This window comes from Protomyctophum bolini (genome assembly GCF_963924005.1).
Source record: "Protomyctophum bolini genome assembly, chromosome: 10".
Taxonomy (NCBI): domain Eukaryota; kingdom Metazoa; phylum Chordata; class Actinopteri; order Myctophiformes; family Myctophidae; genus Protomyctophum; species Protomyctophum bolini.
The window spans coordinates 7370559-7383778 of NC_137871.1; the positions used below are offsets into that span (position 1 = coordinate 7370559).

The window sequence follows — 13220 nt, forward strand, 5'->3', positions numbered from 1 at the left end:
CAATGTTCATTTTAAAAAACCCCATTGACAATGAAGAGAAATTAATGTTTGTTTAGTCACTAACAAATACTAAAATCCCAATAACAATAAAGAGAATGTGTTTGTTTTGACACCTTTTGTTTTACATCATCATTACATCACCAAGCTAAGCTATACCGAATTTTTAAGAGGTTAAATCACTATATTGTGTAATCATTGTTATAGTTTGTTCAGTAACAGGAGTCTCCCTGTCTCTCTAGCTCTTAAACAGAAAATACATTTTCAGCCAATCAGGATACAGTAGCCATTTATCAGCTTACATTTTTTGTGTTCCAGGTCCAATTTTGTCTGCTCATTTCTTTGTACCATCACTTACAGTTCCACTTGTTACTTGGGCTCTAGAACAGCAGTTCTATTAGACATTAGTAGCTCTATAGGACTCTGGAGTTGTGAGCGCTTGCACACTATAGGTCATAGTGTGCAAGGCGCAAGTTGGCGAGAGAGAGAGAGAGTGCATTTCTAGTTTAATCTGCATCCTGACTGTTCTACATCCTGATCGGATAAATTAGCATCACAACCTGAAAATGCATTTTGTGTTTAATAAAAAGCTGGAGAGACATGGAGACACCCGTTACTGAACAAACACTATATAGCAATGATACTATCAGAATATACAGTAGAGTATTGTGTACTGTGTGTAAGTTTTGCAGTTTGAAATTGGCAATGATTTCCAAAATATGGAAAAGTTAAAATAATGCTTTGGAAAAAAATTGCATGAAATAAAGTATGTGCTGTGTACCCATAAAATAGGAACCTTGTAGCACCTCCAGGCACCTCAAATGTGAATTTACTGTAGCCTATAATAAACAAATTAATTCATAAGTACTCATAAGTACATCAATATAACAATAAATATCTTGACTCTTAAATCCACTGTGGAGGAAAAGCTAATCACAGGAGGTGAAGACAACTGATGTTTTCCTGGTAGATCTCCAAAAGATAGGCACTGAAAAGCCATCTGAAGAGAAGCCACCGTTTGTATTGTATGCATGGCTGGTAAATGATTAACAGGCCTGTGAACCTGCATGTCAACCTCATGGTCCCTGCCCGGTAGGTGATTCCAGCTTGTGCTGTCGCCTTAGGTGCCTGGATGTCTGTACTCTCAGGGCGGCTAAGGGGAAGACGTTTGTCCTCCTACTCAGGGTTCTTTAGAAATTCAGCAGAGTACTATAGACGAATAACAGTTTAAGTCCACACTAATTATCCATAACGTACTGTATAAATGATAGATAAGGGGTCAGGACAATTAGGCCTTTTCGTGGAGGGGTCAGAATAAAATTTGGACTTAAACTGTTATTCATCTATAGTACTATTATATAGTAACTCACACTCTTAGCAAGACAGTGGAAAATATTAATGCAGAGTAAAATAAATCAATAAAATGAAAAAATATATCACAGTATTGTCAAACATTCATTTTAATCCCAAGGCAAAATAGCCAAGTCAATATCCTTTCAACACAGATGTCCTGCAAACAGCATAACGTGAAGCATTTAAATGTTTTCAGTCACCAAAAGCAGAAAAGAGCATTGCTATCAATCAAGTCTTATCAGTACACAAGTGACACAAACTCAACTGATACACAAATGACATGACACTCAGACACTCCTGCCTCCAGCCACAAAGGGATGCCATGGCATCATGAGGGACGTTCCTGTGTAGCAGTGCCACCTAGTGGTGGCTCACTCGAGTTTAGATATGGCAGTGAGGAGTGAGCCAGCGAGGACGACCAGGGAAGCCAGGAAGAATACGAAACAGTTTCCCAAACCCTGCAGAAAGACACAGTCAGCATCATGTCGAAACCATAAGTTAAGTCGACAACATTTTAAGAGTATAGTTCAGCCAAGAAACTTATTTTCTATCAATTACACACCCCATGAAGAAACTGCATTTCTGAGCCAATAATACTGAATGAACAGTTGAACACCAATGGATTTGTTTGGTGTTCAGACAACATAGGTTCATGTGAGCAAGCTCTTTAAAAATCAGTCTTCATAATTAGTCATAGCAGCAGCCTCATACAGTATCTCATACAGTAAGTAGCCTATGCTCCATCTCTCACAGGACTATAATGCAGTCAGCATGGAGCACACTCATAGCAAATTACCCTGTCATTTGGTGACATTTACCCAGTGGTGGAAAATAACCAAGTACATTGACATATTTGTACTTTCCAATACACTTCACTACATCCTGGATCAAAATATTGCACTTTTACTCCACTACATTTATTTGAAAACTTTAGTTACTAGCAATTGAAGATTTTGATTATCATTACAAGACATGAAACATTGAAAATAGCTGATCTACAAGCTCACAATACGGCGACAGATCGTGAGCTTGTCCAATGTCCATGTGCCATTTTCAAAAGATTTTTATACATTTGAAAACGTGAAATGGGACATTCTGATCAATGAGTAACTTTCTAAGAACATTTTGTACTTTTACTAAAGTACATTTTTTATTCTATAACAGAGTACCGCATTTCTATATTGCAGTATTGATCCTTTTACTAAAAGAAAATTGCAGTATCTTTCCCCCCCCCCCCCCCCCAACACTGCATTTACCTTAATCTCTCTGAACACCAGGGACCCCCACAATGCCGCCACCAGACCATAGCCCTGCAGAGAGAAAACATCTTATGGGAAAGCCCACAGAGTATACTGGACACATACATTCACATCTGGGAGACACCCAGTAACAACCAGTCTTCTACTGTTGGTCATGGAATGGCATTGCTGTAGTGATAGTGATGAATGTACAGTTATACAATACTTCTGCCTTTCCATCAGTTTCTTTCCGGAATGTCTTAAACAACCCATTTATATAACAATCAATACTATTGTATTTATGCTGGGGGGGGGGGGGGGGGGGGGAGGTGTGGGGAAATGTAATGTTTTTTAATGTTGAAAATCTAAAAAGTAACATATCTAAAGTATTGATCGTCTTGTGGCGCTGATGGGACGCGTGAAATTATTTTGATTCAACAAGGGCTTCCTTGAATAAGCCTTCCGATGCCATTCATGGGATACATTTTTCTATCTACCTCTCTTTGTCAGATGAACGAATTGTTACTAATAATTCCACTGCGGAATAGTCAATAGTTTAGTTCTCAGCATTGAACCCAACGTTTTGAAACATAACTGTACAGTATCCATTTGACAGACATTAGGGTGTATACTCACAGCAGTTACTATAGGGAAAGTAACAACAGCACTCAGGTAGCTGTTGGCCATAAACCAACAGTAGGTGCCCGCTGCCCACATAAGGCCGGACAAGAAGGCTGGAGGGAAAGTTTGACATCAGGAGACTTTAATAATGGTGCAATATGCGCTCACACACACACACACACACACACACACTAGAGCATTCATTAAACAGTCCATGCATCAACTTCATTAACACAAGTCGATTCAAATTAGGAGAAGTTGAAAGAGAAGAAAAAGGGGAAAAAATCATTTGTTTTCCCCCATTATTATTTTTGCTCTACGTGTGTCCAGAATTAAGACTGTGGAATTGGTTATCGCCATAGACAGAAGTATTTTTTTCCTCCAATTATGTGCCAATTATGCCTCGTCTCACTCTCTTTGTCGCGTTCTTTTCTGGTCTCTGTGCCAGTGTGCGTGTGCGTGCCTGCACCGTTTAGTGTTTACTGTTACATTTATGTTTTGATAATCAGTGCCTACAGACAGTGTGTGTAGCCTAGCTATGTCTTTTCTAATGGGTTTCTGTGCCATATCGGAAAGGCCACTGTGTGCGCACCATGTTTAGTGTCTCCGTTTAACATGCTCCGTATTTGAGCGTGCGCGCACCCCCACCCGCCCCCTGTTAAATCGACTCAACTTCAACTTCACTGTCTGAGAGGTCACCTGGGAAAAATCGCAACTCTATAATGCCCCGACAGTGTTATTTGGCCAAAAATTGTATCCAAAAGCATTCCATTCCCTGCTCGACAGTCGACACATGGATTAATATCTGTAGCTAGCTACCTGAAGATTGACGATTGATTACTTTAACGGTTTGACAGTTTGCATGGACAAGCACAGGGGAAGTAGAGTAAAATACAAGGTCTGCTAAAAGGATGAATCCAAGACAGCATATATTGGCTTGTTTCCATTGGGGTCCATTTGTAGGCCTACTTGATTCAAGACACAGGTGGAATTGTGTGCCTTGAACTGCACTTCCTTCCACAAGGAGGAGCATTGCACCAAAGCAAAAAAACGGGAATTGTAGTCCAGGAAGGAAGTGAGCCCAGTGTCTGACAACGTCATGGACACTGCTAAAATATAAAATATCTAAAACCCCCAGGAAAGTGTTCTATAGATCTTCTAAACGTCATTAACATACATTTCTTTGCAAAAAGGGTGATGTGTTCCTTTAAGAAACACCTTCAAAAACAAAGTCATTCATCATTTGTTGGGTGTAAAGCTGCAGATATAAAGCATGGGTCAGTGAGTTACCTGGAAGGACGGCTCTGGAGTACAGCCTGGGCTTGTTCTTCATAGCAGCGCAGTAGATCAGGAAGTACAGGGTGCTTGCCAAGAAAATCCCACAACACTGGGCATAAACATAATCGATGTCTGTGCAGAGACAATTGGAAGAAAATTAATTCACTGATTTTAACAGAAGGGGGGGGTGTGTTCACTACCGTACCAGTATTATATATATATATATAAGCAGCCGTTTGTTTATTTGCTAACGGTATAGTACTTTATTTACCTCTCGCGCAGTATAGTACTGACGCGAGAGGTTACTACAGTATAAGCACATGTTGGAAAGTAACACAGGCATTCAGTCATCACTAAACATTTAGAGACATTGCAGGTCTACAAGGCCTCATGCAGCTACCATCAAGCAGTACTACAGGAAACCGATCTGAATAGGAACACTGAGGAAACCAGTTCATATTCTGTAATCTGTACAGGTTGTGGATCAGTAGGCATCCATGTAGTCTGGCTTCTACAACGGTACGGTCACATCCATTTGGCCGAGTCAGGTCAACAACATAATGTGTGTGTGGGTGAGTTTGCGTCTGAGTCGAATCAATTCAAAATCATTTTCCAGACTTGTCTTTGTTCTCCACACAGTGTGCCTGAAGGAAATACAATGGGTCGATTCAGACCGGATCAATTTCAAGGATTGAAATGATTGATCCAAGGGACCTGGAGTGCAGGTGCTGCCGGTCAGCAAAGCATTTAATCTGTATTGCTTACAAAACATGAATACAATGCATGAACTGAATTTCAGGATATCAGATTAGATGTTTCCAAGCCAAGGTTTTCATTATTTTCTGTTTATTAAAGAGCTGTCCATTGTAAACTGTCCTCTCACTCTGACTCACATCAACACACTGCTACATGACTCTTCTTCTAGACCAAGATGCAGAGCTTAAAGACATGACTCTTATTTGGCTACCAACACCACACAGTAGAAATGGAATCTCATGGAATGGAATTGAAGAGAATCTCATTCAACTTTCCCTAAATGTGTCTCACTGCATCTAGTGTATAGAGTCCAATTTATGCTTTGTGTTGCAGCAGAACAAGATGTAGGCCTATGAGGTATTTAAGTGTTAATGGCAACATGCCAATTTGCTTACCGTTCATACTGGCTCCAAGGAAAACGCTGTCATGGTGTGACGAGCGGGCTTTTATGTAGAGGATGGGAGCGAATGAAGATCCGTAAAGCAGACCAGAAGTTATAGCCAGGACACAGCCTCTGGTGGACAGACAGAATACAAGACTTAGATCCTGTGTAACAGTGGGTGGATGGGGTTATTATAATGCTTCCGGTCATTACGTTTTATCAATTAACTGAAGACAGTTGATCTTAAAAAGGCACATACTGGAGATGATACATACTGTATAAATTATGATAAAGTTAATAATGTAGTGAAAGCGGTAGTATAGCCCCCTGAACATCAAAGGCCGTTAGACTGATGATACAAAAAAATATGTTATGAAGGACATGGGTGTTTGCGACTGATCATAATTCAACCAACTTTTCATTCAAAAAAAAAAAAAAAAAAAAAAAAAACTTGATTGTATTTGTTCAATGGGTTTGTAAAGTCTGACTACTCACAGGAAACGCCGGGGTTTGGCTCCAATCTTGTCGATCCAGAACTCTGAGGAATGTGACCCATAAGCCTGGGTTCGCTGCAGGAATGATGGAAGAGTCAAGAGTACAAAAGCTCTGATCAACACTCAAAGTACAGAAAGGCAATCAAATTGTCAGATAAGATATCATATGTCATAACCGGTCTCATCCTTTACCTCCAGACTACAATCAGTCACTCTCTCCCCATTTCCTGTCAGCCTACTGTCTGTCCCTCCATAAAAATATATGAAATAAAGGCGAAAGCCACAATTCTTTTTTTTTTTTTAAGTAGCCGCCTTACTCTGTCTGACTGTCCACTGTCCAGTCTGACTGTACCCGGGTTCAATAGTAGGACCATTTTCTGCCCAGTGGTTATGAAAAGGTGTAAATGGGGGCACAGTTGGTAGTGTTGTCGGTCGCCTCACAGCTAGAAGGTCCTGGGTTCTCTCTCCGCTCGGGACGCTGTGGGTGCTGGCGGCGTGCTTCCTGCCCATACCCGAGGCGGGGTTGGTGAAAGGGCCTTTCTGTGTGGAGTTTGCATGTTCTGCCCGTGTCCCCTAGGGTAAGTACCCTCACAAAAAACATGCAGTAATGCTGGTCTTTAAACTGCCTCCCCCTGGCCAGCCGGGGCGCATGATGGAGGGGAAAGGAACTGGTTGGAATAACGTGTTCCTTAACTTCCTTCCACGCACTACGTCCAACCAGGGAACCCCCCCCCCCCGTCAGGTGTAAAGGAGCAACTTGGACACTCCGGCATGAAGGAAGCATGAGTTCAAGTCCGTTGCTCTCCCCATGTCCCCCATATATGGGGACTAGGTTGGCAGAGGGTGTGTAGAGCCCAGGATCACATTAGATAATTGACACATGGGTGAAAAATGGGTTCACAAAATTGTGGGATAAAAAAAAGAAAAAAGAAAAGGTGTAAATACTAATAAACTGCATCAATATCACTTACACAATCAACAAGCAGGGGAGTCGATTCAGAGCAGGTACGATTCTCCACATTTGTTTTTACAAAGAAAAAGATAACCCCACTGTAACAGACAGAAACAGCAGTCGTTCAAACACTCAATTATCAATATAAAGCAGTCAATACTGTGAGTCTACTTAGCGATTTGATCTCACCTGAGCAGACACAAACCAGCCCCAACATAGTTCAGCAGTGGCCGGGATACATGCTGAGCTGCGATCCCAAACCATCCAAATCTGAAATGGACTTTAGAATATTAATAAAAAGAACAGGGGACACTTTTCAAACAACGTGCTTTACAACAATATAAACATGAGACAGGAACAAAAGGGAATAAAACAACTATACAAGCTCAATATTCGACAACTATTCTGACCAAAAGCAGAACAATTTTCTCTCTAAATTTAAACAACCCAAGACACTCACCTTGAACTTGCCCAGCCCATTAACAAGCTGCTAGACCCCCACATCAAAAGCCCAAGGCCAAGGCCAATGGATTTCACAATGGGTACGACTGTAATGTTACCTGTTAATAAACATTTTGATAATAGATTTGTAGCAACATTTATACACATTTATACTCAAAATACGTCATTGTTTGACCATGCTCGACACAATGTGTATTTTCAAATTAAAGTGTCGTTCATTTTCATTTCAAAATGCATTATTTTTATGAAGTGACATTTAGCTACATTACATACATAACAGTCGCTCAAAATCTACAATGCATCTCAATACATTTCATGGACACATGAAATGCATCGTGCCTGCACACACTTAATGAGTTACCCATCTGCTTCCACCTGGTGGACGCAGAGCCAACCGCAGACTGCAAGCCGTGATTCACATCCATCTTAGATGCTAAATAAATAGTGTCAATGCTAGCGAGCTAAAATGAAGCCATCCTTGCTCTAGAAAGCGCCAATGGTCCCATCTAGATCACCGGATTCACCGGAATCAGCAAAGACCTCCGAACATTGCGTGTTTTATCCAAACCATGTAGAGCTCGGTAGATTTTGAGTTATTCAGCTTTTTCAATGGCCAACAAAAGGTCAAAGAGCATTCTCTCTCTCTCTCTCTCTCTCTCACTCTCTTGACAAAAAAGAAAATCCGTTTATCAAATTTGTCTAATAATGACCAATATCAGTGTGCTCACTTTCCCGTGTTTATACAGAGCATTAGAAGACAAAGATTCTGTACTCATGGACAGACATATTATTGTACAAGATAAGGCTCCCAAATATGGGGTAAATAAGTGTGGTTGCCCATCTATATGACATAATGTGATGTCACCGTATATTGTCCAATCATACGAGGTCAACATATCGTGTATCGTGTGGAATTACAGGCAGGGGGTGTAATCATCATCTAAAAAAAGACCAATAACAATAGTCTGTTTTCAACCACACTAATACAATCCAAAATGAGATTTTAGGTTGCATATATTTTTTCTATATTAATAGTCCAGAAAAAGACAGTAGCCTAGCCTACCTGTAGCCCAGATGACTCCTCCCAGCATGGCAAGAGGCTGGAACTTGGGTGTGTTAAGCACGACATCTCCAAACTTGGCTAGGAACCAAATGGCTGCACAGTTGACCCACTGGAAGAACATTCCTACGGACAGCAGAACAACAGCTTGACCTCACACACCCAAATAACAGACCCATATGATATTTAACAAGAATTTGTAGGCCTCATTGTTACAGTTATGTTAATGTGACAGAGTTTAGTGGGTTTAAGTGGGTCCACTTGGCATACACGGATTGGGGTTTAGGAATGGCCTATACGCCCTACAGGCCTAATCTATACCTACCATCCCCTGTATCTATCCTTTTGATGGGCACCAAGTTGCTTCCATACAGGAGCACCGCGATCACGTTGGCAGAGAAACCATAAACGAAATCTGTCATACTGGTCTCATTTGACAGTTTATAAATAAAAGTTGAATTGACAACATCATGGTTCTTTTCAGCCTGAACATCTGGGAAAATACACACACAAGTAAAAACAGACAATATCAGCATTTAAAACACAATGTAAACTTTCTTTAACAACGGCAACACGTTGATAGGATACAAGAAGTGTGGGCACTAAGGAAGAGTGGGCGCCTCAATGAAAAATGTACTATTTAGTCAAAAATGTTTGAATTTTTTACGTTTGAGAAGTTATCTCAAGTCAAGTAGCCTAGGCATGATGTGAACATAAATGGTACATACGAGTAAGACGTGCAGCAATTTTGTACCAATTATAGAAATATATTAGGTCTGCCTTAATTAAAAAAATAAAATGTTCAATCATGTTCATTTCTAATTAATTAATTATGTCTTAGCAGACCTTGCATTGAACTGTACAGTACTTTCCTGTGATTTTTTTAAGTGCCCACTTCCTTTCGTGCCCAGTCTTCCTGTTAGGCTACCCAGTGATATACTGTGATATCTAATCTATATGGTCCATAGCTCTAACAGTAGCCATAGCGGCAGCCTAGGGCTAGGCTATAGGCATATGTGGACAACTTTAAAGCAACATAAATTCTATTCCACCAGGCTGAAAGATAGACCGTATACGCACCTTCACCACCAACGTGTTCTGGTCTGAGGAAGCTCACTAATAACAGCAGAATAAATAAAAGTTGCAGACGATGCTGACATTTTGTTAGAAAATTATTCAACGAAAACATTTGGTCGGTGTTTTCTGTGAGGAGTGAAGAAAGCAGTTAAAAACGACAGAGAAACTTGGCGATGGACCAGACCAGAGGATGGATTAGCGGCGTTGCTGACCTCAGGTGACGCCAATTATTAATCAATGGTCTGGCTGACGTGACGGCTACACGCAGGCGGCGCGCACGCATCCAATCAAACACGCATTAATGAACAAATGTATTGAATTTAATAATTGACATCATTTATTTTCATAAACTGCTGAACTCACGCAATCTATTAGGCTGAGAAGTAGGAAGTATTTGATGTACGGCCAATGATGACAGCAAAACGATATAGCCTAAAAACTTGACTGGAATGGCCTGGGAAGAACAAAATAAATAAGGCGCGCGCGTGTGTGTGTGTGTGTGTGAGAGAGAGAGGGAGAGAGAGCGAAAGAGATCTGTGTGAGGATCACCTATATAGCTTCTCAAATGTATTAGGTTAGGTATTTATTTATGGCCCGGTTTCCCAAAGGACACCTCTTACACCATGGTGTAAGAAGTGGTGTTGCACATGCTCAGTTGCTCCTCTAGGCGCACACAGACAGAAGCCTGTGAACATAGACATTCCGTGGATAGATGATTCTAGGACAAATAAAGAGCATAGAGCACGGAGGTGCGGCCGGTCTCCTGCGGGAGGTTTGCACATGCTCAGTGTAAACTGGAACTGTGATGGAGTGTTCCAGCAGAGGTGCTAGATAGAAAGTGCATACCATGTGATGTAAATAATGAGACCCAGAACAGTTGAGAATTAAACAGCAGTCACCCTTTCCTTTTCAGATGTTTTATATCATCCACAGCACTTGAATGAACAGTATCCATGTTCCTTTGTCATTTCACAAAAATAAAAGTTTGACACATGTGGCCTACTAAAGCAGGGGCGTCATGTTTCAATAATGATTGTGAGTGCTCAAAGTCCCGCCCCCAGCCCCCCCCCCCCCCCCCCCCCCCAGCGGTGGAAATAAAACAAGTTTTCTATTAGCATTTGAATGCCCAAGTTGCCCAACACCTCTTGCCCAAGCGCCCCCCACCCCCGTAAAGGTGTGTGACCACGTGACATTTTGAGCAGGGGGAGGGGAAAGGGAGGGGAAATTCAGCCTTCATAATACGTGGGTGCATATTGGCTTATTATTTTAACCGTGGGTGTTTCAGCTACCAGGCACCCCCGGAGTCTCCGCGCCTGTACTAAAGAACATGGAAAATCCACAAAAGAAAATATACAAAAACATTAACATTTAGTAAATGTACTTGTGCTTTATCTTTCAGTTTGTTATACACAACATTTTATCCACAGTTATGAAATTGATAACTTTTTAGAATAAAAACAAAATCAACTTTGTACTATTCTCTTTTTTTTTATATCCTTTTTATTATTTCAGTTCAGGGTCAGTAACTCTCATGCACCTAGCACCTCTGCTGGAACATCATCATCGCAGTTCCTGTTTACTTTACACATGTGCAAACCTCCAGCAGGAGCCCTGGCCGCACCTCCGTGCTCTATCCTCTTTATTTGTCCTATAGGCATAGGCCCAATCCCAATCCACTCCCTTGCTGACTCAATGAGCCCTCACTGACTTAGCTGCGCGTTCATGTGAAGTCTGCGAGGGCTTGAGGGATGTCCCATTTGAAATCGGTAAATCAGCGAGTGCTCAGCCCCAGCCCCGCCCCTTTATGTGCCCTTTGCCAAAGTCAGCGTCGATGCTGACTTTGGGCTGACTTTAGCAAAAAAAAATACCCATGGCGTTACCAGGGGAATGAGGGGGATCCTCATTTAAATATGCAAATTAGTTATGTATCGCGATTAGAATGTCAACAAACACAATAGTGCTTTCTCACTGTTCTCAAAAGGAGACGGAATGGAAGGATATAGGTTATAGGCTATATATTTAACGAGTAAGACGCGCGAACGCGGGAAGCGAACGCACTCAGCTCCATATATGGGCACAAAAGGGGGCCAGGTCCACAACAAACAAATCACTGGCCCCTTTTGTGCCCATATATGGAGCTGAGTGGACCTGGCCCCTTTTGTGCCCGGCATATATGGAGCTGAGTGATTGCTAATGCAACACACTCCATATTTGGATAGCGGGACAGACAGACAGACACACACACACACAGACACACAGACATGATCTGCTAGGTCTCATAGTAAGTGCTCACTGCGTTCGCAATAACAATAATAATAAGGGAAACATGATGAGAAATGACTAATGAGCAAAGTAAAAGAATATGGAAATGAAATGTATAATGAATATTATTATATATGAATATTACAACCCATATCACACAGGAAAGTGTTTTTATGAAACTAATAATAAAACGATCAGCTTAAATACTAAAATAGACGTGATAGACATGTATAAATAGGCCAAGCATGTAGGTGTAGGCACTGGCTGTGAATAAGGACAGGTTTTATAAAGTGATGCAAAGTGTCATGGACTCATGCATGGCGGACTCATCTTCAAAGTGCTGTCCCATTTCTTTCACAACAATGTGGAGCCCTTGCAGCCTCTCACCCTCAACCTCAAGCACTTACAGCTGACGTCATTAAAGTCAATGAGGCTCCATGCAGGGCTCAGGGCTTGAGGGAGGCAATTGGGATTGGGCAGCATAGATGTGCCACGCAATGGTAGTACTCAGACCTGAGGCCTGGTATGGTAGGCCTCAGGTCTACCATTCTGAAATTAAATTTAATAATATTTGGACTGCTGGACAGCTATACAATATAAATTACAATATAATATATATATACAGTATATATATATCATGTATGTATGTGTGTAGTATATATATATATCATGTATGTATGTCGTGTGTAGTATATATATATATATATATATATATATGTATATATATATATATATATATATATATATATATATATATATATTATTTTTTTTAAGAGTAAAGAGAGCCTATACTGTCAGCTGTCCAGCAGTCCAACAATTATTAAATTAAATTTCAGAATGGTAGACCTGAGGCCTATACCATACCAGGCCTCAGGCCTGAGGCCTACCATACCAGGCCTCAGGCCTGAGGCCTACCTGACTGCCGCGGCTGACGGCCGAAACGCTCTTTTCCATCCACCAGCTGTCTAAAAACTCGGAAATGACGTAAAACACAGCTTCTTCTGTCCGCTCAAGTGTGGAAACCGGGCAGGGCCGGTTCTAGGCATAGGCGAACTAGGCGGTCGCCTAGGGCCTCAACCACTGTATCCCCTATCCCTTACATGGGCTACTGGCCACATGTGGCCCCCACCTAGCTTCTTAATTTTGATCTCAAAGTGCACCAGATTGAAGCATTTTCATGGCAAATTTACAAAATTTTCTGGACCCCGGGTGGGCTTGCGCCCCCCCCCCGGCGTGGCAAAGCAGGAGGGGGGGCCTCAGATAAATAAGTTGCTTGGGCCCTCAAAAG

General features: G+C 41.4%; 1 protein-coding gene across 1 annotated transcript; it reads right to left on the bottom strand.

Annotated features, from left to right (window-relative positions):
* Positions 1 to 1700: 1700 nt before the first annotated feature.
* Positions 1701 to 9015, bottom strand: tmem144b (transmembrane protein 144b; the record flags this gene model as incomplete). The annotated part of the gene is made up of 11 exons (XM_080773327.1): positions 1701 to 1808; positions 2607 to 2660; positions 3225 to 3322; positions 4500 to 4619; positions 5639 to 5757; positions 6121 to 6194; positions 7091 to 7169; positions 7261 to 7341; positions 7532 to 7631; positions 8597 to 8719; positions 8919 to 9015. 11 exons carry the CDS (start codon positions 9013 to 9015, stop codon positions 1722 to 1724), a joined length of 1032 nt encoding a protein of 343 aa, XP_080629453.1. The 3' UTR covers positions 1701 to 1721.
* Between the last annotated feature and the right edge of the window lie 4205 nt (positions 9016 to 13220).